Here is a 25,214-nt window from a genome sequence, read left to right on the forward strand (position 1 = left end):
GCAGAGCAACACCTTCTCACTAAATTCATATTTGCATTGAAAGTTGGTTGGTTTTATAGCTACATTTCTATTTTAATTTATAAATTTGTTTTGGTTTTCATATAAAAACCATAAGCAAGTAAGTTTATACTTCATATTATGTTTGTATGAATTTAAATAACAGCAAAGGAGAAAAAAGCCAATGCTGATCTCTGTGAGAATTTTTTTTTTTTCTTTTAAAAGAGGAGGATGTATTACTCAATTTCAGAAAGTCAGCTCTAGGGTGTTAGAATGAGGAAAGCCAGTGTCTTTCCTTTGAGTCTGGCTTTCTCTGCCTCTTCTCCACGCTGGAGAAGTAAGAGTTGGTGGGAAAAATCAGCACAAACATAAAAAAGAACTGAGGAGGACCTGGGCTGTGTTTGGTCGAGCCTGTTGGGCCCGTTCAGAAAAGTGAAGGGATTCCCTGTAGCTCCACATAGTCTAGTCCAGCTCATGCAACAGGGCTTCCACATGGGGATTTAGAGGCAAGCCTTGGAGTTATAAACAAAGTCGTTTAGTCCTGAGTCCCCTCCGCATGTGGACCATGAAAACCTACAGCAGCAGGACACAGCTGGCCACAGATCTGGGATCCTGGCTTTAGGCCATCTTTCCCTCTACTACCAGCATCCACATCCTGCTTCCCCTCAGGACTCGGGTCCTAGGGCCAGTGACAGAGCTGGAACTAGGTCACTGCAAGCCACACTTGTGGTCCAACCAAAGGCTATTCAGAAACTATGAAGAAAGCAGATTCAGCATATTAGCTGTAGGTCATAACTGCTTAGCAGAGAATCTAAAAATAAGAAGGGACTTCAGAAATCACTTAGGCCAACTTCTCTACCAATGACCGAACCTCTTCTAAAGCATCCTGATAGTACGATCTCTCCTGAAAACTTCAGAGATGGAGAATTTGCTAGTACTCTCTACCACTCTTCAGGAGGGACTTTTGTACTGTCGAAGAGAGTCATTTGTTAGGAAAGTCTTCATATAAGGAAAGAATAGCTGTCAACCTATAATTTTCACTATAGTTTGGTTCTTTAGAGTAGGAAAGACTACTTTTTCCACGTGACAAGTGTTCTTCTCCCCAGGTCATACACTTGACTCCAATAGCACCTGAGATGAAAGGATGTGGTTTCTGGACCTCTCACCTTCCAGTTATTCTCCTTTTAAAGCAGTAGTGCCCACAAAGTAGTACAGTGCATCCACACCAGAACCTCACATTTTAGTTCCAGCTCTTTCTCTCTCATTAACTGGTCAGTTAACACAAGTAAACCTATAATTACAGATAAAGTACTTGTAAATAAGAAAATCAAGCTCTGTGAACCAGTGACACCTACTTAATGTATTTAATGTAGGCAATAACTTTGCGAATAATGTTATAATTTTATCTGTTCCATAATATGATTCATATATTTCCCAAAAGTGAGGTCTTCCTATACTTGATTTCCTTACCTTTAAAATGAATTGCCACGAGGTGCCTGGGTGGCTCAGTCAGTTAAGCATCTGATTTCAGCTCAGGTCATGATCTCACAGGTCATGAGTTCGAGCCCCGCGTCGGGCTCTGTGCTGACAGCTCAGAGCCTGGAGCCTGGTTTGGATTCTGTGTCTCCCTCTCTCTCTGCCCCTCCACTGCTCATGCTCTCTCTCGTGCGTGCTCAAATATAAACATTAAAAAAATAAACAAATAAAATAAATTGCCATAATAGTGCAATCTCCTTCTTTGACACCATGGAGGGGTGTACTTATGATTATTCTCAGAGGTCAAGATCGACTGAAAAAGAAAGTCTTAAAAGTTGTTTGAATTTCTTGCCTCAGTACATTTTTTGTAATGAAAAGTATTCTATGTCCCATGTCCCATGACAGAGTGATGACTCAAGATATAGGTTTAATAATTATTTTATTTATAAATTTCCACCAACTCTTGCCTGTCATATTATTCCAGGTATCACAGATGGATTATATAACAGTATTTTCACATGTTCATCTGCATGAAAATTAGGGGAAAGAAGAGATGTACAGACTGCATGAAAATGACACCTTAAAGTTCACATCTATAGTGTAGTGTTCTGTAAACATAGGCCTGTGAGCTAGCTCTGTCCAATTGCCATCCAGCTGCATGATCGTGGGCAAGTCACTTCTGTTTTCTCACTTTTAAATGATCTATCATCTGGATTCTCTATCTCATACTCAATTGACTGCATGCAAAAATACCATGAAAATACCATGCACTTGAAGTATGAATATTACCATAAAGTACTTTACGTATTACTAGGCTTCCTCATTTTAGAGTAATACTATTCATAATCGGTGAAAGTCATTTGTTTGCAAGGTGATCTTTTTAAAAGGAATTCTTAGGCATTAGTCTTACTGACAATCTGTTATGATTCTGAACCAATGGCTTGATTCTTAGGGATAGGATATGATAGTAAGATATATAACAAACATGAGTTCTAATTGACAACTGATACAATGAAATGGCTCATTAGTTCTCTGAAATCTAATAATCTACGAGAAATGAGGTCAAATTGAGGGGAAAAAGTCCACCATGGCTTAAGTGACTTAAAATCCAAGTGAGAATCGTGGTAATTGGGAACAAACATTCACCTAAATTGAAGCTTATTTGTATAGAAAAATATATCAAAAAATAATCACTGAAAATCAAATTCCCTGTGAATTTTTAAAAATTAAAATTCTAACCTTTCAGTTCTGAAAAACTGCTTCTTCAGCAAAACATTCAGCATAGACTATATTGCCCTCAAATCAATGTTGTAGCCAGATAGATGGTAAGGTCCTTCCACCAAATTTTTTTAGAAAGAGTCACATTACTTTTTAATAGCAAAATGAGCTTCTCTCGGGCTTCAAAATTCAAGGGACAACCTAGGAGATATTTATAATGATAAATAAGGGAAGACTTTGGCATGCAGAGTAGAACTACATCATTATGAATATCTGGCAAGCTGATCTATATTTGTACATGTCTATGGTACAGCTAATGTGATTATTACAGGTTTTTTTGGAACCCTGGAGGACAAGGAAAATAACCTGGGAGATAACTTGTAACTTATCAAGTACCATTAATGCAGTCTCCATACTATTTATTACTCTCGTGTCAGTTCCTTAGAACTTTTTAGCCTTTGGGTCCTCTAAGCCATGGATGGAACTGTTTAGGGAGTGGTTACACATATGCAAAGCATTTTCTACTTCAGAAATATTCGTGTTTATCAAAGTGAAAAGATAAATATGACACATGCTGAAAGTGTGCAAAAAAGTTTCTGTGAGCAGCCAATTATTTGGGTACTAATTAGAAAGTATCTTCATCTGAGTCAATATCACTTTTTGGTTTCGTAAGCCTTTCCAGTTCTTCTCCATCCTAAAAAGAAATATGAAATCAGTAATTAATTAAAACAAAACTAGAAATGTAGCATTTGTAATGATTACTAAGGAGAAACCTTACTGGTAAATGTATTTCATTGAACTACAAATATAATCTAGTCAAATGAAATTCAATAAATACTTATGTTCTTAGAAAGTTCATTTTTGACACATAAGGAGATTCACAAAACATGGACAAGCAAGCATCTCAGGACTTGAATTTCAAAGTTGACCACAGGAACACAGTAAAGAGCGCCCTCTGCTGGTCTTCAAGGGAAATAACTAGTGGTTAAAGAAATAGGTACAGTATAAATAAGCTAGGCTACTATCTAAATTGTTACTTTTTTTTTTACCTATAAAGTAGGGCAAGCAGTGTTATCAGACCACTGGAAAAGAATGCATGACTTTTGAAACTATACTCTGGCTGAGATAAGGGCATTTGGGACCCACGCTTCTAATTTATTTTTTAAAGCACATTTATTTATTTTGAGAGAGTCAGCATGAAATGGGGAGGGACAGAGAAAGAGGGAGAGAGAATCTCAAGCAAGGCTCCACGCTGTCAGCACAGACCCTGAAGTGGGGCTCGAACCCATGAATCGTGAGATCATGACCTGAGCTGAAACCAGGAGTGGGACGCAAAACTGACTGAGCCACCCACGCGCTGCTGATTTTTTCACCTTAGGGATCTGTTGTGCCACCACCTCAGTGACATTGCTGATGGAAGCTCTGCCATGAACTCTAATGGGCAAGAGACTGTTTTCCCAAAGAGTGAAATGTTCATTTTGTGAAGTGCTTGGTATTTTGGGTGTACAGGAAAATTGTAAATTTAAAGCTAGAGGAGTTGGTTTCATCTTTTAAATATATATCTAACTCCTTACTTCAGTCTCCAAAAGATCACTGTTCATCTGTCAACACCATGCCTGACAGACCTTCCTAAAACAATTATAAGCAACTGGAAGAATAATGCTTATTCAGAATAACGACATAAGTAGGTTTCTAGAAAATATTTTTTTCTTACTTATGAAGATAGTTTTGAAAATCACCTTCATAGTGAGTTGAGGCCTACCCGTCTGGCACCGTGTGGTTTACAAGCAACTACAGATGGAAAATCAAGGAGCTTACATCTAACAAGACCTACTAATGTCGAAGATGGTCAACTTTTGTTGCCAATGAGGCATATTTCTCTGACTATGGCAGAGTAGAAAGAGTAATGGACTAGGAGTGAGACCTCATGGGTTGATCATAGTTTTTTACGTACTATCTATAACCCATTTAGCCTGTCCAAATCTGTTTATTCACTCCGCAAACCAGAAAGACTGGACAAGATAACCTGTGTGCTGTCTCCCAGCTCTGTGGCTCTATAATATTCTAAGATACAACTAACGGATAAGGTCCTCGAGGCTCTGATTCACACTCTTTCTCGACCACTGATGGCATTATCACGAGCCCTTGCACACGTAAGTCCAGTGAATGTTTGTTGAATAATTTTTAAAAGTCACAGAAATCCAATACACCCTTTGATAAATAAGCACTGATCGACTTCTTTTCTATGAGCATGAACTGAATCTGGGAAGAACAGGAGAAAGGCAGCATCTCCATAGACTTACCCCACTGGAGCGCTCCCAAAGGCTGCCACTTAGATCTCGGATCCTTTCTTGCCTAGGTGCATATTCCAGACCTTGAGGCTTGCTGGCTTTGTAAATAAATATGGAGAGAAGAACCGATGGTGCTTCTAAGAAAAACTCCAGGGAGGGCCTGAAGTCAAAGACCAGGACAGACACCGCTGTGATGATGACAGTGGTGACCTGGGCCATCAAGACGTGGAACATGTTATCTAGGAACTTCAGAATAAAAGCCACTGAGAGGCCCTGGAATGCAGTCACAAAAATAAGGGTGACTGAAAACACATTGTGGCCATAGAAAACCCCACAGTTCTTAATCTGTTCACTGTTACTGCTCTGAAGGACCAGTGTCAGTCCATTAAAAAGAATGCCAAAGAAATAGAGTTTGCTATTCTGTATGAAGATGCTTTCAGTGAGCTGGTTCCCTTCCTTCAATATCTTTTCATTATAGATATTGGCCATTGAGGAAATAAAACACTGGACTATAATAAGCACATGGCCCAAGCCGAGACGGAGGTGACTGAAAATCATAGCTGTGGTGTTCCACTTAGTTTCAGGAAAAGTCCATGCCTTTGCTGTGCAATTGACTTTTCCGGGACATTCGCTTCGGAAGAGAAGGCAGGAATTGGATGGGCTGAAGAAGGCATCATGATGAAATCCATGTCCTGCCAGGTTATGTTGTGAAGTTTCAGTCCCAGCAGTGAGAGCCACAATAGACAAGAACAGAATCAGGAGGGAAGCCCACTGTATCCAGTTCAGGTGCCTCCTGTTCAGAGAGGAAAAACAGGATATTACTACTTTTTCCCCTCCCTTCCCATATTGACTGTTTCTACTGAAAACTCTGACACGTAACTACTTGGCTGAATAAACTGTACCCAATTTTTGCTAGCATTCCCAATTCAAGTTCAAAGGAGACCTTTTGGTATCTCTGCTTCTTAAACTTGGTATTTTTATTCTTCTTTACAATAACTGTCTCTTAATACCATTGCCATTGTAAGTTTCCTTTTAACCTATAGGTTTAACTAAGTCTCTTTTCTACCTCCAGAGCTGATCTTAGATCTTTGTAAAATAACTTTTTATAAAGTAAGTTATGGCAGGGATTCTCAACCTGGTTTCCCTGAACCTGAATGTGATGAGCTTCAGAAATCTGTGAGTCCTTGCAGTGGGTGCCACATCTATACAGTTGAGTTCCTGTCTCTGCCCCTACCAATCCCATGAGACCCTTCAAAGCTCTGTCAAATTTCAAAGGTGTTCATGAACCAAAAAAGATTTAAGGAGGGAGCTAGCTCCTAGATCCATGGCCTAATCATAAACCATTTTATAGCAAACTCCTGTTTGGGAAGGCAAGGAAAAATATTTTTAGTGTTTCAGTTTACAAAGTCTTAACAATGCTTTATTTCTTTATTTATTTTGTCTAACCACAAGCTTGTGTAATATAAATGACACACATTATTGTCAATCTATTTTGTGGGTTTATTTAGTTCAACAGACATTTAGTAAGCAGCTGCTGTGTGCCTGGGGAGATAAAGAAGACTTGATCTCCATTCCCAAGGAATTTTAATAAGAGAAGAGCCATGAAACTAAGTAATGACAATATAATGTGTGACAAGTGATACACAGAACAATTGGGGTACAACAGGGGAGGGAACACTTAAATATGCAAATGGAGTCAAGTATTGTTTCCAAGACAAAAGGACACTTGAGTTGACACATGAAAAATAAACTGAAATTTGCCACATGAAAAGGGAGTTGGTGATATATCCAGGCAAAGGGAAGAGTCCATAAAAAGGCAACAAGAATGTACAATGTTAACTAAGAAAAGAGGAGTAGCTGACTCAGATTGGGGTAGTCAAGGAATAAAATCTTCAAGTTTAAAGATCTATCAGGTGAAGGAGAGGGCGCTCGTGCGTGCGTGCGCGCGGCAGAAGCAAAGGCAGAAGTGTAAAGCAACAGGTAAGAAATAGAAGTTACAAGATTTTGGAGCATTTACTGAACGCCTACCATGGATCAGCAATTTCTGTTCCAAGGAAGGACACAGTACTTTAAGACTGACTTCCCTAAGGTCATGTACCTACAAAAGAGCAAAGAAGGGATCTGAGTGATGGTCTGCATGTTTCTTCCTGGACCAATGACCCTCTTAAGTATAATGAGTTTTCAAGGTTCATATACAGGCAGATGTGTCTGATTTCACTAATGCTTCCATAGAGCTTCATGAGTGGAGACTGATAAATGCATAGACCAGCCTAGATAGCAGCACCATGTGCACAGTATCATGCTTTCTCATGTACATACTTTCAAAAAGCCAGATCTAGCATTTAGTGATGGGGCTAGCATAGCCCGGAAGGTCCAAAATTGTGAACTAGTCACATAAATTTCTAAAGGTGTAGCTGGTACACATTAAGTGGAAGAAACCAAATTGATTGAAGACAGGAAAGACAGATGAAAAGTATATGCCCAATTTATAAATATCATCATGTAACTAATTATTGGACATCCAGACAAATGAGGCAATAACAATCTATAATTCCTATAGAAGTTTTCAATTCTGATAGCTGTAGACTTTCCACTAACATGGACATTGAGAAAAAAATAATCTAATTAAACAGTCTTAAACAAGTTAATCAGTACCACTGCAAACATTCATTCAAGGTAATGTTCTAGAAGGTAAAAATTATTAAGGGTTAGGCTGAAAATGGTAGATTTTCAGCAAAGAAAATAAAGCTTAATAAATTATCCCATAAAGTCAGCTGAGGATAGGTGCTCTTACAAATGACAGTGCGTGACAGTTTGTTCCTCAGTTTAGTGGATGAGACAGTAAAAAACTCACCTGATCCCTCCACTGCCCCAGTAAACCACCTGTAAACTGTTTGGATTGCTGCTCAGAGTGGAACATGTACAGCCAGAAGGCCCCTCTACCTGAGGGCCTCGACTCCAAATGAACTGCTTGCCCACAGAGAGACCTGGTTCCTATGTTTTTGCCAGTGACCTCATTATTGTAATTAGATATTTTAATGATTACATAAATGACAAATTATGAGTGAAGGAAAAGGACTGCTGTTTTTATGAAAAGTTGAATGCTCTGGGAAAATTAATTAAAGGCACACTACTCACAAGATAATCTGCCTTCAAACTGGGTACAGGTGAGCTAATTTTAAGATTAGGAAATAAAAATCTACAACAATCTACTTTAAAAGTATTTTGAAGAGCTTGCTCAATTTTTTTTTTTTTTTTTTTTTTAGTTTATTTATTCATTTTGAGAAAGACAGAGAGAGTGAGCAGGGGAGGGGCAGAGAGAGAGGGAGAGAATCCCAAGCAGGCTTCACACTGTCAGCATGGAGACCAATGTGGGGCTCAAACTCACAAAACATGAGATCATGACCTGAGCTGAAGCCAAGAGTCGGACACTTAACCGACTGAGCCACCCAGGCACCCCAAGAGCTTGCTCTATTTTAAAGAAACTAGAACCAGGAAGCTTGTATGATGTAGATTGAATGTAGCTTCAAGAAAGAAGCCAGAGCACTTGGGTGGCTCAGTAAGTTAAGCATCCAACTCTTGATTTTGGCTCAGGTCACGATCTCAGGGTTGTGAGACAGAACCCCCTTCCCCCAGCCTGCTTGGGATTCTCCCTCTCTTCCTATTGCCCTCCCCATGCTTGCATGTGCACATGCTCGCTCTTTCTCTCTCTCTCTCTCTCTCTCTCTCTCAAAATAAATAAATAAACATTTAAAAAGAAAGAAGCTAAAACACTCCAATCAGCAAATCCCACACATTCTCAAAGGCCTGAGCTCTTCAGAAGAATGATGAATGGACATTTACATATCTTAAACTGTTTAAAGTATGTATTTTTAAAACATGATTCACCACTTTGAGTACTCTTAGTAACTCAACAATTAAATCCAGATTGTATCAGATAAGAGCATCCCTACCAAATTTGATGATAGTAAAACAGGGCACCACATGAAAATAATTAAATGGAAAGACTCAGATGACTTTTTAAAACAAAATTGTACACATTTCTTAGTAGCACAGAGTGACCAGTAGCAGATTTATAATGAGAAATTATAAAAAAGAATTATCAAATGAATGATTTTGGAGAAATGCTTGTACTACCGAGTGGCACTGCTATTTCTCAGCTGATTTTGAAGAGTAAATGTTACCATAACTTCTAAGACACCAATCATCTGTGCCAAAATGTTCTTCATTGATTTTTCCCCCAACAGCTTTCCTCTGAAGATATCAGAGAAACGTATATACATTTTTTTAGACAAAAATGGTTACCTTTTGCCCCCAGTTCTCAATGTTCAGGTTGATACTACCATTTCCTAAAGACTAATTAAACAATATTATACAACTTCACCAAGCCTTAAACAGCAAGCCAGCAAGGCTTTGAGGGATAACACCTGTGACCAGTCTCCACTGTGGACCAGTGGCTATTCCTCAAAGAGCAAATGCACACATTCACATGGGGTTTCTCTAGAACATATGGTAAGACATTTGGATGGTGATCTTTTGTGTACCGCTTCCAAATTCTTCCAGGTAATTCTTGCATTAGTCACTGGGCTTCTTTTTCCCTACCTTGTAGCCTTATACTATTTGTCTGCATGGGAAAGGTATTTGGAGGCTCCGCTAGAGTCAAGTATAAGACAATGGCTTTCATATTCATATTCACCATGAAAAATGAGTTACTTATGGCAAACACATTAAGAATATGACAGAACTCGGGGCGCCTGGGTGGCTCAGTCGGTTAGGCGGCCGACCTCGGCTCAGGTCATGATCTCGCGGTCCGTGAGTTCGAGCCCCGCGTCGGGCTCTGTGCTGACAGCTCAGAGCCTGAAGCCTGTTTCGGATTCTGTGTCTCCCTCTCTCTGGCCCTCCCCTGTTCATGCTCTATCTCTCTCTGTCTCAAAAATAAATTAAAAAAAAAAAAAACGTTAAAAAAAAAAAAAAAGAATATGACAGAACTCAAGCTTCTACTCCTGGGTCAAAACTTTATTGCTAAGGGCAAAAGAAGAGTAGACTGAATAACAAAAACCAAACAAACAATATATACCACCACCAACAAAAAGATCAAAATAGAACAAAGCTGATTTTAAAATATAATAATAGGGGCGCTTGGGTGATTCAGTCGGTTGAGTGTCCGACTCGTGGGATCAAGCCCTGCATCAGGCTCCCTGCTGAGTGTGAAACCCCCTTAAGATTTTCTCTCTCTCTCACTCTCACTGCCCCTCTGCCCTGCTTGTACATTCACTCTCTCTCTCTCTCTGAAAATAAAAAAGAAATTTTAATTAAGAAATAATAAAATAAAATAAACTGTAATAATAGATAATACAGTACTTGGAAGACATTCTCATAAAAGACAGTATTAATTATATTATTTTAGCACTATTAAGAGTAGCTTCGGTGCTAATTTGTGACTCAAATTAAGACTCCCTTTGGGAGCTAAGTTAGTGCTTGTAAAAATAGTAAAAAAAATAAATGATTTTATTGTTTGTTTAATATAAATAACTTCAAAGGATTCAAAACAGAGAGATATTAACAACAAAGCAAACACATGTCTAAGAATATTACTGTTCTATTAAGAGGTAAAATATGTGAAAAAGCTTTTTGGAACTTTAGTTCATAATGTTAATTATTATTAAAACTAGCAATAATATAATACTTATTATAACTAATAGTATCATAAAAGCAAATATTTAAAGTTTAAGTATAACTAGATTTAGATTACACTAGGAATTAATTTCCTTTTCCCCTTTCCTTCCTTCCATCCATCCATCCATCCTTTAGAGAGAGAGAGACAGAGAGAAAGAGAGAATCCCAAGCAGGCTCCATGCTCTCAGCACACGGTCCAAAGCAGGGCTCATCTCATGAACTGTGAGATCACAACATGAGCTGAAATCGAGTCAGACACTTAACTGATTGAGCCACAGGCACCCTTAACTTTCCTAATACAAATAGTTAAATGCTTAAAAATTTAATGGGCCATCTCTGCCCATATATTAGCTCTCTCAGCCTGACAGGGGCAGTTCTAGTTGGTCTCTGCCTCTAACCCTGCCACCCTACATACTCCCTTCTCCATGGTCAAAACCACCTATAAATGCTGCAAAATACCCAGTGGCTCTGTGCACAGACACCGCTTGGAACAAATCTACTTATGAATGGGGACAATAACTCCTACCTCCTGGGGTTGTTGTGGGGGTTAAGTCTAGATAGGCGAAAGGCCCTCGGATCAGCCCTTGGCTCTGAGGAGTCTTTGGTGTGATTATCTTGTCACTGTCAGCTGAAAGCCTGCTTGCACTGTTGTCTACCAACCAGTAAGACCAGTCCTGGATAAGGCCTGAGAGGCCCTTCACCTCAACCTCAGAGCCACAGCTCAGGCTCTGGAGTAAACTTATAAAAAACAAAAACAAATAAAAAAAAAAAAAATAAAAAATATTATATACAACTACAGGCACAGCTAGAGCTACAGGTTAATTCCAAACCTAGCAATACATACTTTATATTTTTGCTTTGGAAAATTTCAATTTTAAATTGATACAATTTTGATCTAATACTTACGTCTTGTGTAACATAAGTACACCACTACGTGTACCCATAAACTGTCATTTCAAAGGAAAAAAATTAAAAAACCCAACATGTTTTTGAGACCCCTTTATGAGATGCCCTTATTAAATAATGAGCCTTTCATTATATGTCAGAGCCCATTTTTTTTCTTCCATGGACATGCATCTTTAATTTTATCACAGGAATAAATATAAAGATATTACTATCTATCTATCTATCTATACACACACACACACACACGTATATATAGCTACTTAAGAATGTGTATGTGTATATATATATATATATACACCTACTTATATTACTATATATATATATATATATATATATATACACATTTTTTTCCCTCAGAAATCAACTTTTTGTCCTATAAAGTGGCTTTTATGTTGATTTTAAAGACTTCAAAACATTTTTGGAATAGCATTCTTTCACTTGCTAGTTGAATTATTTTCACAATTCATAAATTAAATGAAGAACCTGACGCAGAAACAAATTTCAGGGGCACCTCAGTTGGTTAAGCGTCCAAATTCAGCTCAGGGCATGATCTCATGGTCCGTGGGTGGGTTGGAGCCCTGTACTGGGCTCTCTGCTGTCAGCTTTCAGAGCCTACTTCGAATCCTCTGTACCCCCATTTTCTCTGCCCCTCCCCAACTTGTGCTTTTTCTCTCAAAAAAAAAAAAAATTCAGTGCACTCTAATATTTAACCTGGATGAAATATAATGTTCATTTTTTTCCCATCTCTCACATCAAGCATTAAATTGAATGCTTCCTCAGGGTAAAAGAAAGTCTTTCAAGAACTCCATATAATTAATGTACTGAATGCATCACGTATTCAACAAATATTTATTGAGTGTCTACGTGCCAAGCCATTCACCCTTACATACACATAAATTATGAAAGCACATAGTATGACATGGCACATTGAGAATAAGAAATTAAAAGGGCAAAGTGAACGTAAAATTAAAAAAAAACAATCACAACAAATATAACAAGAAGTTAATTTTATTTTTATCATCAAGTAACAACTTAAACTGGAGTTAAGTGCCCAGATCCCATTACACCTTAGAATATTCTGGCCTTTATGTGGTGGCAGAGACTATTTACTTAAAAATGTTTACTATATTCAAAGGTCCTCCTGGCGACAGGAAACATTGGTGACAGCATTTTTAAAAGCAAAAATCTATCATTCTTATTTATTGTAATTTTGACTAGATTTCTCATGTAAATCTTCTGCCAATTAGAGCTTAGATCATGTATTCAAATAGTTTGATAAAGAATTTGCCACTCTTTACATCTCCAAACTACAAGTAACAAATGTACTAACAATATTTAGGAACTTCTTGGTTCCCTACTAAAGTATAGAGATTCTGAAAAAGATAAAAAAGAAAAGAAAAAAAAAAACCTCATGAATTTGTTGAAAAGTTGGCACTGAAAATTAAAGTAAGCTGGACAATTATTTATTTATTTTTGAGATACTAAGAAAAAACTTTTCATACATCTAGTTGCAATGATTTAGATAGGCCAGCACTGGAGCTGCTTTCCAGATGGGTTAAACAAGTTGCCCAAAGCCAATTAGGAATAAAATCCTGGCCTTGGGATTCAGAGGGTTCAGTGCTCCGGGTATATGATCTGAAACAAGGCTGTGCCGTTTTAAAGTATGATATATGCTTTCAGAGCAAGTTACTTACTTCAGCACTATCCTGAATAGAAGAGCTGTTGTTATAATGCTAAAATTTGAGAAGATAACAGCCATGGCCTAGAAAGAAGGAGAAGATAGAATTACAATCCAAACAAAGTAGTGACCTCAGAAATCTCCCAGCCTGCTGGTTCACCTGACAAAAAAAGCTTTCTGGTCAAAAACCTGAGGGGTTATTAGGGCAGCTACTTCACTAGAGGATGAAATTCCATTTTTATTGCTTGTTAAATTTATACAGATATGATCAAATTATTGGACAGACTTTGAAAACTTGTTTAAATTCAGCAAATGCCTGTGTAAATAATCTGTTATGTGCAGATCAGGGAATACTTATCAACTCTAAATGTTTAGGTCTAAAAATAATAGTGACCTTACTTATGAAGCATACTTTTTCAGGCTCTTAAAGTGCTTTACAGACTTTTAACACCGTTTCCAGAGGTAGAGAGAAGGCAATTACTATTGGGCCCATTTATACATTAAGACAATAGAGGTAGAGGTTTTTAAGCATCTTTACTGTTACAGGAATTGAATTGGTTCTCCTGGTTGAACTGCAGTGATTCAATACCAGTGATTCAGTCCCAAACTCATACCTGACAGTCCCTGGATTTATTCACATTGCTCTACACACTTAGAAATGTGGTAGCCAGATTTCATAAAGATGGGTTTTTATGAAGTCAGTCATATTTCACATAGAGAGTATTAATCTGAACATGTATATAATTTGGCTCAAAAAGTATGAAATTTCATCAGTGCTCCTCCATATTTGGGTCTGACAACATTAAAAAAAAAATTAAAAACAAATCCTACTTATTTACTTCACTCTACCTTCTTCCTTGCTGTCAGTTTAAGTTCACTAAACTCCAAAGAGTATTTTTCACTAGTCTTATATAACCAGCAAGCATGGCTACCATGCAGGTAAATTAAAGAAATAAGAGTGAATCCAATAAAAACCAGAATACCCTGTATTCTTGTATCCAAGAATACAACATTGTTGTTTTTCTACTGAATTTTTTATGAGAAGCACTGTTTTAGGAATTTCACTGTGTCCTCTGGAGACAAATGTTTGTGAACCCCTTGGTAAAAGCACAGAAAAACATAAGGAGGAAAGTAAGTGGCTGGTAAGAAGAGGGAGGACACAGTAGCTCTGATCAACAACAATAATGGAGCGGATGCACCTAACCAAGCAGCCTGGCTGACCTGATGATGAATTTAGAACCTACTTTCCATGCAAGTGCACAGAATAAACAAAACACCAGAGCTCTTTGCCCCAAAATCTCTGTGCATCTCTATTTAATTCTTTCCAACTAGACTGGGCACAGCAATACACAGAAAATGCCATGTGATTTCTTTTGTAATATCTGTGGTTGTGCACAATCAGGAAGGAAGAGCAAAGTAATAAGGTAGAAGAACAAGGAAGCTGCAATCTTGCTTTCATGCTGGGGATATAGGAAAGGGATATAAATTTAGAGCTAATCTAAATAAAGTACAACAAATATATACTCATTGATGCAAATAATTATGTTGTTGGGTACAGGAATTCTCAGATCTGAAAAACAAAGTGGAAGTAAGAATTTAAGGGAGAACACATTCTAACATTCAAAACACTTACTAATAACATGGATCACATAGCTGAAAGGAACTTCAGGCGATCGATCACCTGGCCCCAGTCCCTGCCTTTGGGTTAGTATGGTAATGTTATTCTATTTTACAGATGGTCATCTTAGAGTAGTTGGGCTTGCCTAGTTATACAGCTTCTAAACTGTGCAAAATAATCAAATACCTGTTGTCTAGTTAGTGCTCTACTGATCCTTTTCTTCTTGTCCCACTCTCAAACTGATTTCGCTATACGTAAAAGGCTTCACATGGAGAACTAGGACCAATAAAAATCCTATTTATTATCAAAATGCCTGAATTTATTCTTGAAACTTAAAATACATTTTGGCAACAATGGCAACAGAAATCTTCATTTTATAAATTAAGGGAAATAAATACACAAATTCCCCCAAACTGAGTAACAGGTAAAAGCAAAAGCCCAAATTTTAATTCTGATTACTAATGGATTCCTAAATTGGCATGGAGAACACCAAGAGAGATGAGAAACATCCCTAGTATTATCAGTCATAGATAGCATTTATCGTTGGGAGAATGTATTTTCTACCCTTAAAGAACTCGTTGGTTAAATGATAGGACTGACAGAAAAAGAAAATCATATAAACAGAATACATTTACTACATTAAAGCAGGTGCAGGAAAAAGTAGAGCACTGAGTATACAATTTTCTGAGAATGTGGGGCACCTGGGTGGCTCAGCTAGTTAAATATCCAACTTTTGACTTCTGCTTAGGTCATGATCTCATGATTTGTGGGATTAAGCCCTGCGTCGGGTTCTGTGCGGACAGCACGGAGCCTGCTTGGGATTCTGTCTGTCCCTTTCTCTTTGTCCCTCCCCCATCCCACTCACCTGTGCACTCTCTCTCAAAATAAATAAATAAACATTTTTGAAAAAACACAGTGAGCAGCAGATTGGTAACTCAGTATTCAGATGATTCTGGTGAAACCTCAGGGAGACCACTGAGAGTAATGAGAAACTAACACTGATAAGGAAAATGATAAAAACATTAGTTCTGGGATTCATTTCTCTGTGTTTTTCGAATGCTATTTTCTATCATATTTACTTACAGGCTGAAGGTAGGAAATGACATAGAAGACAATTAAATTATCCAGGAAATAAAGAAAGGCAGGAATGGACCACTTCATGAAATTAGAGAATTCTTTCCAGGAAGCACATCTCAAGTTTCTACTTTGATGATCTTCTAAAGAAAGAAAGACAGCAATAAACAAAGAATATTGATGAGAATGCCCATATTTTTAGACAAAGCAAGTTGTATTTGATTACTGATACAATTCTTTGAAAGAGGTTTTATGAACTTACTTTTTATCAGTGACTATTAGCCTTAAGAAATTAAACACAATATAAGATTTCATTTATGGTCTCTCTTTCTTCAACTCCCCACCAGACCTCATCACTGACAATCAGCAACACCCTGAGGAATACTGATTCTCCTAATTCCTGTTAACTTGAGATAGAAACACCACTTAGAACAACTCAGGATACTATGGTTTTATTTACTACTATGAGAGCCTAGAGCAAAGAAAGAAGTTAGAATCCAGAGAAAATAAATCAAGTATTTATGTTGGGATTTTCCCCCCCAGGGGGAATCAGGAAAAGGAGTACCAGGTGAAGATTTATAACATACAGGAGCAGAGAAAATTAAATTTTGCTAATCCTGGTATGAGTTATGATCCCATCTCCAGAGTTCCAAGAACTCAGGAAGGTACTGTAACCAGAGAATGTAAAATCACATGCAAAAATAGAAAACAATTTAAGTCCTGCAAATTCATGAGATTAAGAAATATATTCCACCAACTAGAATCTTTGCACAAACTGACACTTTTAAGAATAAAACAGAAATCTTCTTGGAAAAGACTTTTAATACTTTGAATTCTGTTTACTTCATATGTGAAGGCAGATCACAGAACAGAGAAAGGTAAGGCTCAATAAATGGGGAACTAAGATGAAGAATTAATACACAGGAAGAGCCACAAAAGGCTAGATGCTTTAGATTTGAGGAAGGGATGAGTATCCCTGCTCGATAACTGATGAGACTGGAACTCAGAGAAGTTAAAATAATCCCGCCCTAGAATATAGTCTCCAATCCACTCTGCTACCTCCCTTGCAGGAAATGGGGGCTGTTTTTGCAATGTGCTACATATCAAATCAGACAGCAGTGATCTAGAAAATCCTGAATTTGAATAAAAATGAACTTGCTGTGTGCTCCAACAAAGGAACAAATAACAAGGTAGAGCGATGGCCAAGACGTGAGGAAAACATGGGCTGGAGTCCTGGCTCTGCCCCCTCCTACCTACCACTACATAACATCTGTTCTTTTGAGCCTGTCCTTGCTTTTGCAAAACATGGGTAACTGTACGTATGTTTGTATCTTAGTGTCCTCATATATAAAATTACTGGGCTAGACTAAATGACATAAAATCTTCCTTTTAGTTTTCCTAAAATGTTTTGATTCTGTGATTTTTAACAAGTATAGGGGCGCCTGGGTGGCTCAGTCGGTTAAGCGTCTGACTTCAGCTCAGGTCATGATCTCACAGTCCATGAGTTCGAGCCCCGCATCGGGCTCTGTGCTGACAGCTCGGAGCCTGGTGTCTGCTTCAGATTCTGTGTCTCCCTCTCTCTGACCCTCCTCCGTTCATGTTCTCAAAAATAAAAAAAATCAAAAAAAAAAAAAAAGTAAGAAGTATAGAGTTCAAGACTTCAAGACTCACCTTTCTTTAAAATCCATAATGACACAAGCACACAGAAAACCAGTTTCACCAATTCTGAGCACACGTTCACAGTAGTTGGAAGATAATCATACTTGTTCTCTGAAATGTAACAGGCATTTTTTAACTATAAATTTTGTGCTATATAATGCTTGTATACAGGTAACAATTTATATCTGTTTTTAAACTTAAAAGCTGGATTTTAATACTGGTTATATTAAACTTCATCCAATTGGCTTTCTTCTCTTGGATTTTTTTAATCAATTCACCTAATGTATTAGCTATCCCTACCACATTCAGTGTTTTATTATTCTTGAATTTCTCATCTTTTCACTCAAGTTGCTGATAAATATGTTGAGGAGGCTAAGGCTATGGGCACAGAAGGCTTTGTGGTATGGCATTAGACATGACCATTATTTAGCACTGAGAGCCTGACTCATCAAAAAGCTATGAATTTAACTGGCAGAATTATGACCCAGCTTATGGTTCCTCTTGTGTCATTTGTTTGCCTTGCTACAATCAAAGTAAATGGTCTGTGATAGTCCCTTAACTTGGAATCTTCCTATCTGTTTTGCATCACGGCACATACAGAAAACAGTATTGGTCTGGCACTCTGGAATAAATGGTACGTTGGGGTAAAAGGAGCCAAGAGGCAACTGCCCAGAGCTCTGGCTACCTCTAGGGCTACCTCTAGGCAACTGCCCAGAGCTCTGGCTACCTCTAGGGCTGAGAGGAAATACTCTGATATATCAAAACCCACTGATGAGTTGGAAAGATCACTTATAAGTCAATCTAATCAGAAAATGAGGTTAGGTTTGTATGTCTTGGTCTTAGCTGTTACGTCTATTCCAAATGCTTACAAACAACTTGCTGTAAAATTTTGCCAAGGACAAACATAAACTTTAGTAGGTCCTATTTTAAGGAATGCATTTTTCCTATCATTTGAAACATTTCCTTATTTTCCTTGGCCATGATATGAAAAACCAAAACTGGCCAAGTACAGGGGGACAATGCCAACTCAACACTCTTTCTATCCAGAACACCTTTTTTCTTTTTTTTCCTGTGGTTTCCCTTGACCTTCTCAACCTAAACACAGTCAATTCTTTATTCATCTCTAATCCTTTTGTGCTACCTACAAACCTTTATAACAGTACCTGTCGCATTATATTATAGCTACTTCTTCTGTGTATGTCTTACCCTTGGAATGTAAGCTCCTTATGAGAAAGGGCCCATGTCAGTCATCTTGATAAAACTGGCAGTTAATGGTATTCTGCACTTGGTAGGCACTTGATAAATGTTCTCCTGAATTTAATATTTGCCTGTTAAACTTTCTCCATCATTCGAAGCCTAATTAAAACATCTCCTCCTCCCTTCTCTGAGCTTAAACCTAAACTGAAATCACACTCTACTATCTTCCACTAATACTTTGCATTGATCTCTATGATACACACGAGGGAACATGCACACACAAGAATGGAGGCAGAGGTCTTCAGAAGTCTCAAACTCTTACCACTGCTCCAGAACTCACTTTGACTTTTATTTACTTTTAAATCATATTTCTCTCATAGTAGATCCCAAACTATGATTCAGCATCATGTGGTACCTCCTTCCACTTAACCTTCTGCTGACACTCATACACCGAATCTACACTGCATTCATCCTTACTGATCTCCCATTAGTCCAAAGAAACAGGCCATAGCCCCAGGATGACCCATTCTCCCCTTTAAAACTTTTCTTTCTCTTCAGGAACTTTGCTTCAGTGAGTATTTCTTCTTCTGGCTTCAGTGTATCTCTTTTATCTTTCTATTAACTGGCTTGCTCCCCTTGGCCTTTAAGGATGCTCAAACTGTCCCATCCGAAAAACAAAATATACGATCCCACCCCTGCCCCAGCTACCATACTTTCTCCTTCTTTCCCTAAAACAGCATCAACATTCATTATCTCCATTGTACCTACTTTCCATTCAGGTCTTCTTCCCAAGCAATCAGGTTTCTGATCCCATCACTTTATTCAAACTACCTGGTCTCTGAGATTACCAAACATCTTTTAATTTCTAATTCCAAAGGGCATGCTTGAACCCCTATCTTACTATGATGTTGCAATTTCCTCTGTCTTCAAACTTATTTCCTTCCCTTCTATGAATCATGTGCATTTAGTTCTCTTATTTCTTTGATGATTCTTTCCTAACATCTGAGTGTCAGCATGCCTCTTAAATGTTGGCTTCCTTGGAGTTGTATCCTTGGCTCTCATTTTCTCATTCTGTGTGCTTACCCTGAAAAAGCCCTCTGGCTCCTACGGTTTTAAATAGCAATTTAATATTCATGTCTCCAAATCTGTATTCTGGAACATTAACGCTCACTAAACATATCCACATGAAGTACTACTTCCTATTTATAAATTTAATTCGTATTTCCTTCATATATGTGATGTGCTAGATAGTGCAGAATATGGCAACGAACAAGGACATAGCTCCTGACTTCACGGAAGGTAACTAACTAAAACTGTTCAATCTTTCTGAATTCTGTCCTATCTGCTTATTCCTACTAATAGCTTCCATCTTAGCTGAGAGCATCATCAATCCACTTAGCACCCAAAGAGGAAACCTCTGAGCTGTCCAATATTTCACGTCCTTTAGTCTCTACGTTCAATATTCTCTGAGTCCTGTCTTTTCTCATGTTTAGTATATTTCTTGAATCTGTCCTCTCTTCTCTATTCCTACCTCCAAAGCCATGGTTAGTCTTCTTAATCTGTGGCTTGTATTTGCAATAACCCCAACTGGCTACTCTGCATCCAGTCTCTTCCCAAGTCCATCCTCTATTCAGCTAGTGTAACAGTCTCTCTTATTCTGTTTATAATCCTTCAAGCATTCCTTATTCCCCAGACTCTAGAGCCTAGAAAATAAAGTCCCAGTTCTTTAGCGTGGCATATGAAGTCCCTTAGTATCTGATCATTACTTCCCCTCTGGTCATATGCATGCGTTCCTTCCTCCTCTCCTTCAAGTCCTTAAACTTTTTGCTCAGTCATTCTGAAGTACATGTGCTTACAATCCATCCTGCTCTTCTTTTTTTTTTAAAACATATCTATTTTATTCTATGGATTGTTGCTTCTGTTTTGAATACCACTGCCCACCTGTCCTCTTGTGGATCAACTTCACCTTCTTAGGGAAGTATTCCCTAATCCCTTTGCACTCCACATCCTCCTGTCCCAGAGAGAACATAGCACTTTCTACATAAAACTATCTCCACACCTTTGGTATAGGGCTGCATTTATTATACTGTACCTTCATGACGATTCAAATGTACAGCTCTCCTCTAATAAACTGAATTCTTGAGAACAACGACTATGTCTTATACACTTTGAATTTTGTTACTAATATTTAGCCTACTGCCCAAGACAGAAATGTTAACCGAAGTAGAGACTTATATACACATCTGACTCCCCAAGCAGACCATTAAGGGTCATGATGTCATACTTCTATGTGTCCTGAATAACTAGTGAGAGGCTCTCAATACAGCTTTGTAGAATTAAACTGTTTGTCTAAATCCAAATTCCTACATTAAAAAAACAAAACAAAACACAGAAGACTTCTTAGCTAATAATTTCAAAGATTTCAAAGCAAATAATCTGTACTGCCTCAATGATATAGTAATTAAGACTAACTCACAAATACCAAGTGACCAAATATATCCTCCTATTTCAAAGTAAGTTATAATTACACATATTGCTATAGGTCCAGAAATACCTGTTGATTAAAATAATAGTCAGATGTTATGATCTGTTCTGTAAAGGGTGTGACACTGTATTTAACCCAAATTTCACTCAGCATGAAAAATTTTTCTTGCTAAGGAATAAAAGGTTAAAGAATCAAACTTAAACACACTTTGCCCTTCACATGAAGCAGAGTACTTGCCAGGGTATTTTCTCTATTTTGCATACAAGGAGACCAGCGACAGGAGACGTAGCGTGTGATTAGATGCAAGTGTTCCATATATTCCAAGTCTTCACTTACCTTCATTGGCTGAGTATTTTACCAGTAGGATTCGACTTGAGCTCAAAGCAATGAATATGGTGCCTAGTAGGAATGTATACATCGCTGACAAGGAGCACAATGTGGGATGATCACAGCACTTGCTTTCCATTCCACTGGTTTTTAATGGTCTTAAAGAGAACATATTCGTGAACAACACTGTTGGTAGATAAAGCATAGTACAAATACCACTGATTAGTGAGGAACAGAAAAGCAATTTTTTAGATGTTTGGCTACAGTTGTATCCAAACCAAGAAAATTGAGGAGAACCAGAGAAAAGGGAAAGAAAATGAAAGTGTCAAAAGTTGTTGGGGGGGGGGGGGGACTCCAAAGACAGAAAGGCAGCGCCAGACTAGAAGTGCTGCTAAAAGTAGCAAGTGAGCAACTGACATCTGGGGACTGCAGAATTTTGCAGAAAGCCAATTTTAACTTCCATTCCTATTAGCAACTTTGCCCTAGAGGAGAATTTCAGATTTCCCTTCACCTCAGTAGTAGCTCTTCCCTAGAAAGAGGGACAGTTCATTACAATAATGACCGAAAGGGGAAGATCTGAAACAGTGTTGTGAATCTGCACCTAACTAGTGTTAAAAGTACAAGAGAGCTTAGAAATCAATGACTCTAGAGTCCTCTTCTGAATTGTTGAGGGCACTAAACTCTAGGCTGAGTAACTTGTCCAAAGCCTGCCTGTGTAAGGGATAGCGCACAGGGCCGGGAGGACTGGTGAGAGATGGGCTTGAAACGTCAAAACCGACAGCCCACCAGCGCGCAAACGTAGAGGTAAAAGAGACACCTCCCCTACTGAAGGCAGGCAGGTTTCCCTCCAGGCACGGCGGGGGAGGGTGGGGGGGGGGAGAGGGAGAAAAGCCACCTTGTCACACATGCGCAGTAGGGATCTCGAGCGGCGCGCCCTCCCCTCATACGCACGCGCATTTCTTTGCCAGCCGGGCGAGGTTACCTCTGTCCTTCCAAAGGGTTTTTGGTGGAAGAGTGCACATCCTACAGCTGAAACAGTAACTGTGTAGCTCTGCAGAGGCAGCAATAGCTTTTAGGGTCCATGGTCGGGGAAGCTACGGGAGGGAAAGAAAGGCGAAAAACCCCAGCCCCTGAACCTCCTATTCCGGAACAAAAAAGCACAACTACGTCCAGACTAGGAAAGAGCGGACCTGGCACCCATTGCGCAGGCGCGCTCAGTGTTACGCTTCCGGAGGGAGGGGAGAAGAGGCCTGAGCCCGCCCCAGCGAGCCCTCTCTCGCGTCACGTGGCGGGAGAGTCCTGTGTCACGTGAGGCCCAGGTAGCGGCGGAGCTACGGCAAGAGAGAGAAGGGGAAGCCGGAAGGGGCGCGAGTGAAGCGAGGGGGAGAAGACAGCTCCCGAGGAGGCGAGGGGTGCGCGTGCGCTCGCCTCTCCCCCCAACTCTCCCCTCGTCCCCGCCGCCCTCCCTTGCGGCCGGGGAGACACCTAGGCCCGGTCTTCCGCGCGCTGCCTGGGTTGTGAGCAGCGTGCGCCCTGCCCTAGCGATTGGCGCAGCCGCCCCTCCCCCTCGTCCCGTCCGTCCCGTCGCGTCCCGTCCCCTCTGGTGCCGCCGGCTGGGTGCCGATGCGAGTCGGAGGCAGCGGGGATTTTTTCTGACTCCCGGTCCCTGCCCCCGCTGCCTTTCCCACCCCATCGCGGGGCCGGCCGCTTCTCCGGCCCCAGGATGCAGAATGTGATTAACACGGTGAAGGGAAAGGCACTGGAAGTGGCTGAGTACCTGACCCCGGTCCTCAAGGTAAGCCAGGCCGGGCTTGCCAGGGGCTGTCAGGTACACGCTCAACTCCGCAGGGACTGAGGACCCGGCGCCGGGAGGGACACCATGTTTTCCGGCGGGGGAAAGCGTAGGAAGGTGGTAAGGGTGGGATGGGACACAGGCAAAGGCGCAGCCCCACCGGAGGTGTTATCCAGCTGCTCTGTAGGGCTTTCGGGCTCTTCAGGTAAACTTGGAGCACTGCTGTCGCCACCCGTCAGAGCTCAGCGCGTCTGGGTACGTCAAGTTGGAAGGTGGTCCGCAGCTAAGTAGATTTGAGAATGTTAAATCTTAACATCGGAAGTCTTTTGAACTTTTTAAACGAGCGTATTGCTTATCTTTTTAAAAACGAAATCAGTATTTGGTATTAAAATGACATGTCACTATTCCTCAAATTTCATAGAAAGTCTCTTATGATTAGGAGTTTGAAATAGTAAATTGTGACTGAGGTCTCATCTTGTTAGATTTCAGAGAACACTGAAATGCAACGTTATCTCCAACAGTACCATTGAACCTACCAGGCAAAACCTCCCTTTCCTGAGTTTTTTAAATAGCCGAAAAACTATTTGTAAATCTTGGATTTAAGTGATAATAAGGAGCAGCTTGACGCTCCTAGATATACTTATTTTTTTGCATTGTCAGTACGGCGTTTTTAAAGTAAAATTTGTAGCATACTGGTTTTAAAGCAGTGACTTTATTTTCAAAGATAAATTTCTACAAGTGCGTTCAAGTTTTGATGTCTTAAAATTTAAGTTTGTTGTCATTGTTTTTCCTTTCTGAAAACTGAGCAATGAGAATAAATGAATAGGGAGTTCTTAAGTGTTTTTATTATTTTTTTAAGCTTTCAGTAAAAAGTTTACAAATCTTACGGTAGGGATGAAATACCCATGGAAATGGTTGGTCCTCTTTATTCAAGAAATTATTCTGGTATGCTAGGAATAGTGGGTAGCTTTATTTTGCTCCCTTTCCATGACAAAGGGAAATGTTAGCCCTGTACTTACTTTTTTAATATTTATTTCCAAGACTGATTTTACAATGATACCTTGTTGGGCCAAGTAAAAAAAAGGGGAGGGGGATAAGTTTATAAATGGGAATTCTAACTCTTGCTATGCTTTTATATATGTTATATGATATATATATTTTTTACAGTGAAATCCCTTGTAATTAAAATAACTCATTCAACTCTGAAATTGAAAATAATTTTGACATTTAAATCAAATGATTCTTTTGCATATTATGTCATTTTTCAGAAATATGTCTACCAAGGTATGTAGCATTGAAATAATACATATTCTTTGGGGCGCCTGGGTGGCTCAGTCGGTTAAGCGGCCGACTTCAGCTCAGGTCATGATCTCACGGTCTGTGAGTTCGAGCCCCGCGTTGGGCTCTGTGCTGACAGCTCAGAGCCTGGAGCCTGTTTCAGATTCTATGTCTCCCTCTCTCTGACCCTCCCCCGTTCATTCTCTGTCTCTGTCTCAAAAATAAATAAACGTTAAAAAAAAAAGATTAAAAAAAAAAAAAAGAAATAATACATATTCTTAAACTTTTTTTTTCCAAGGAAAAGAAAAAGAGTTCCCAAATTAAATATAAAACTACTGTTTTATTGGTCAGTTGTATTTTATTGAACTTAGAATTATATTTTGAAGAATCATTTTACTTATTCTCCAAACTGAAAAGTGTTAGCTTGTCAGAATGTACTTGTTAGTGTGTATTTTTAGTAATAAGGAAAGCAGAATTATTGATCCTTTCCTTGCCTGTCCCTGTTTACAGAGAGAATCCTGTAGTTTCCTACTAGACATAAG

General features: G+C 39.1%; 2 protein-coding genes across 8 annotated transcripts in view; one reads left to right on the top strand and one right to left on the bottom strand.

The window, feature by feature from the left end:
• Window positions 1–1,895: 1,895 nt before the first annotated feature.
• SLC35A5 (solute carrier family 35 member A5) lies at window positions 1,896–22,834 on the bottom strand. Of its 6 annotated transcripts, none has more exons than XM_086675439.1 (7): window positions 22,554–22,834; window positions 21,612–21,760; window positions 17,606–17,704; window positions 15,944–16,074; window positions 13,259–13,326; window positions 4,995–5,775; window positions 1,896–3,385 (listed from the first exon to the last, which is right to left on the bottom strand). In XM_086675439.1, exons 1-7 carry the CDS (start codon window positions 22,622–22,624, stop codon window positions 3,317–3,319), a joined length of 1,368 nt encoding a protein of 455 aa, XP_086531565.1. In that variant the 5' UTR covers window positions 22,625–22,834; the 3' UTR covers window positions 1,896–3,316. The 6 variants fall into 6 exon arrangements, with proteins under 6 accessions (XP_086531565.1, XP_025768758.1, XP_025768756.1 ...); XM_025912973.2 differs by having other exon boundaries at window positions 15,944–16,077; window positions 22,585–22,831; XM_025912971.2 differs by having other exon boundaries at window positions 15,944–16,077; window positions 21,612–21,788; window positions 22,585–22,831.
• An 86-nt stretch (window positions 22,835–22,920) lies between these two features.
• Window positions 22,921–25,214, top strand: part of ATG3 (autophagy related 3) — a 28,313-nt gene continuing 26,019 nt past the window's right edge. The window contains exon 1 of one of the 2 annotated variants that reach the window (XM_025912918.2): window positions 22,921–23,397. In XM_025912918.2, coding sequence (XP_025768703.1) covers window positions 23,326–23,397 — 72 coding nt within the window. In that variant the 5' untranslated portion in view covers window positions 22,921–23,325. Of the gene's footprint in view, window positions 23,398–23,466; window positions 23,650–25,214 lie in introns of those variants that run through there. The other variant, XM_086675442.1, reaches the window with a different exon arrangement.

Source organism: Puma concolor, chromosome C2 (genome assembly GCF_028749965.1).
Source record: "Puma concolor isolate L17-30 chromosome C2, mPumCon1.1.hap2, whole genome shotgun sequence".
Lineage (NCBI taxonomy): Eukaryota > Metazoa > Chordata > Mammalia > Carnivora > Felidae > Puma > Puma concolor.

Bases quoted from the DNA above. Each gene is read 5' to 3' on its own strand.
- SLC35A5 (XM_086675438.1), bottom strand. From the start codon at position 22,624: ATGTGCACTCTTCCACCAAAAACCCTTTGGAAGGACAGAGGTAACCTC. The intron at 21,761-22,553 runs GTGCGTATGAGG...GTTCTCTTTAAG, and splicing joins CGGCTGGCAAAGAAATGCGC to ACCATTAAAAACCAGTGGAA. The intron at 5,776-13,258 runs GTAAGTAACTTG...CTCTCTGAACAG, and splicing joins CTATTCAGGATAGTGCTGAA to GAGGCACCTGAACTGGATAC.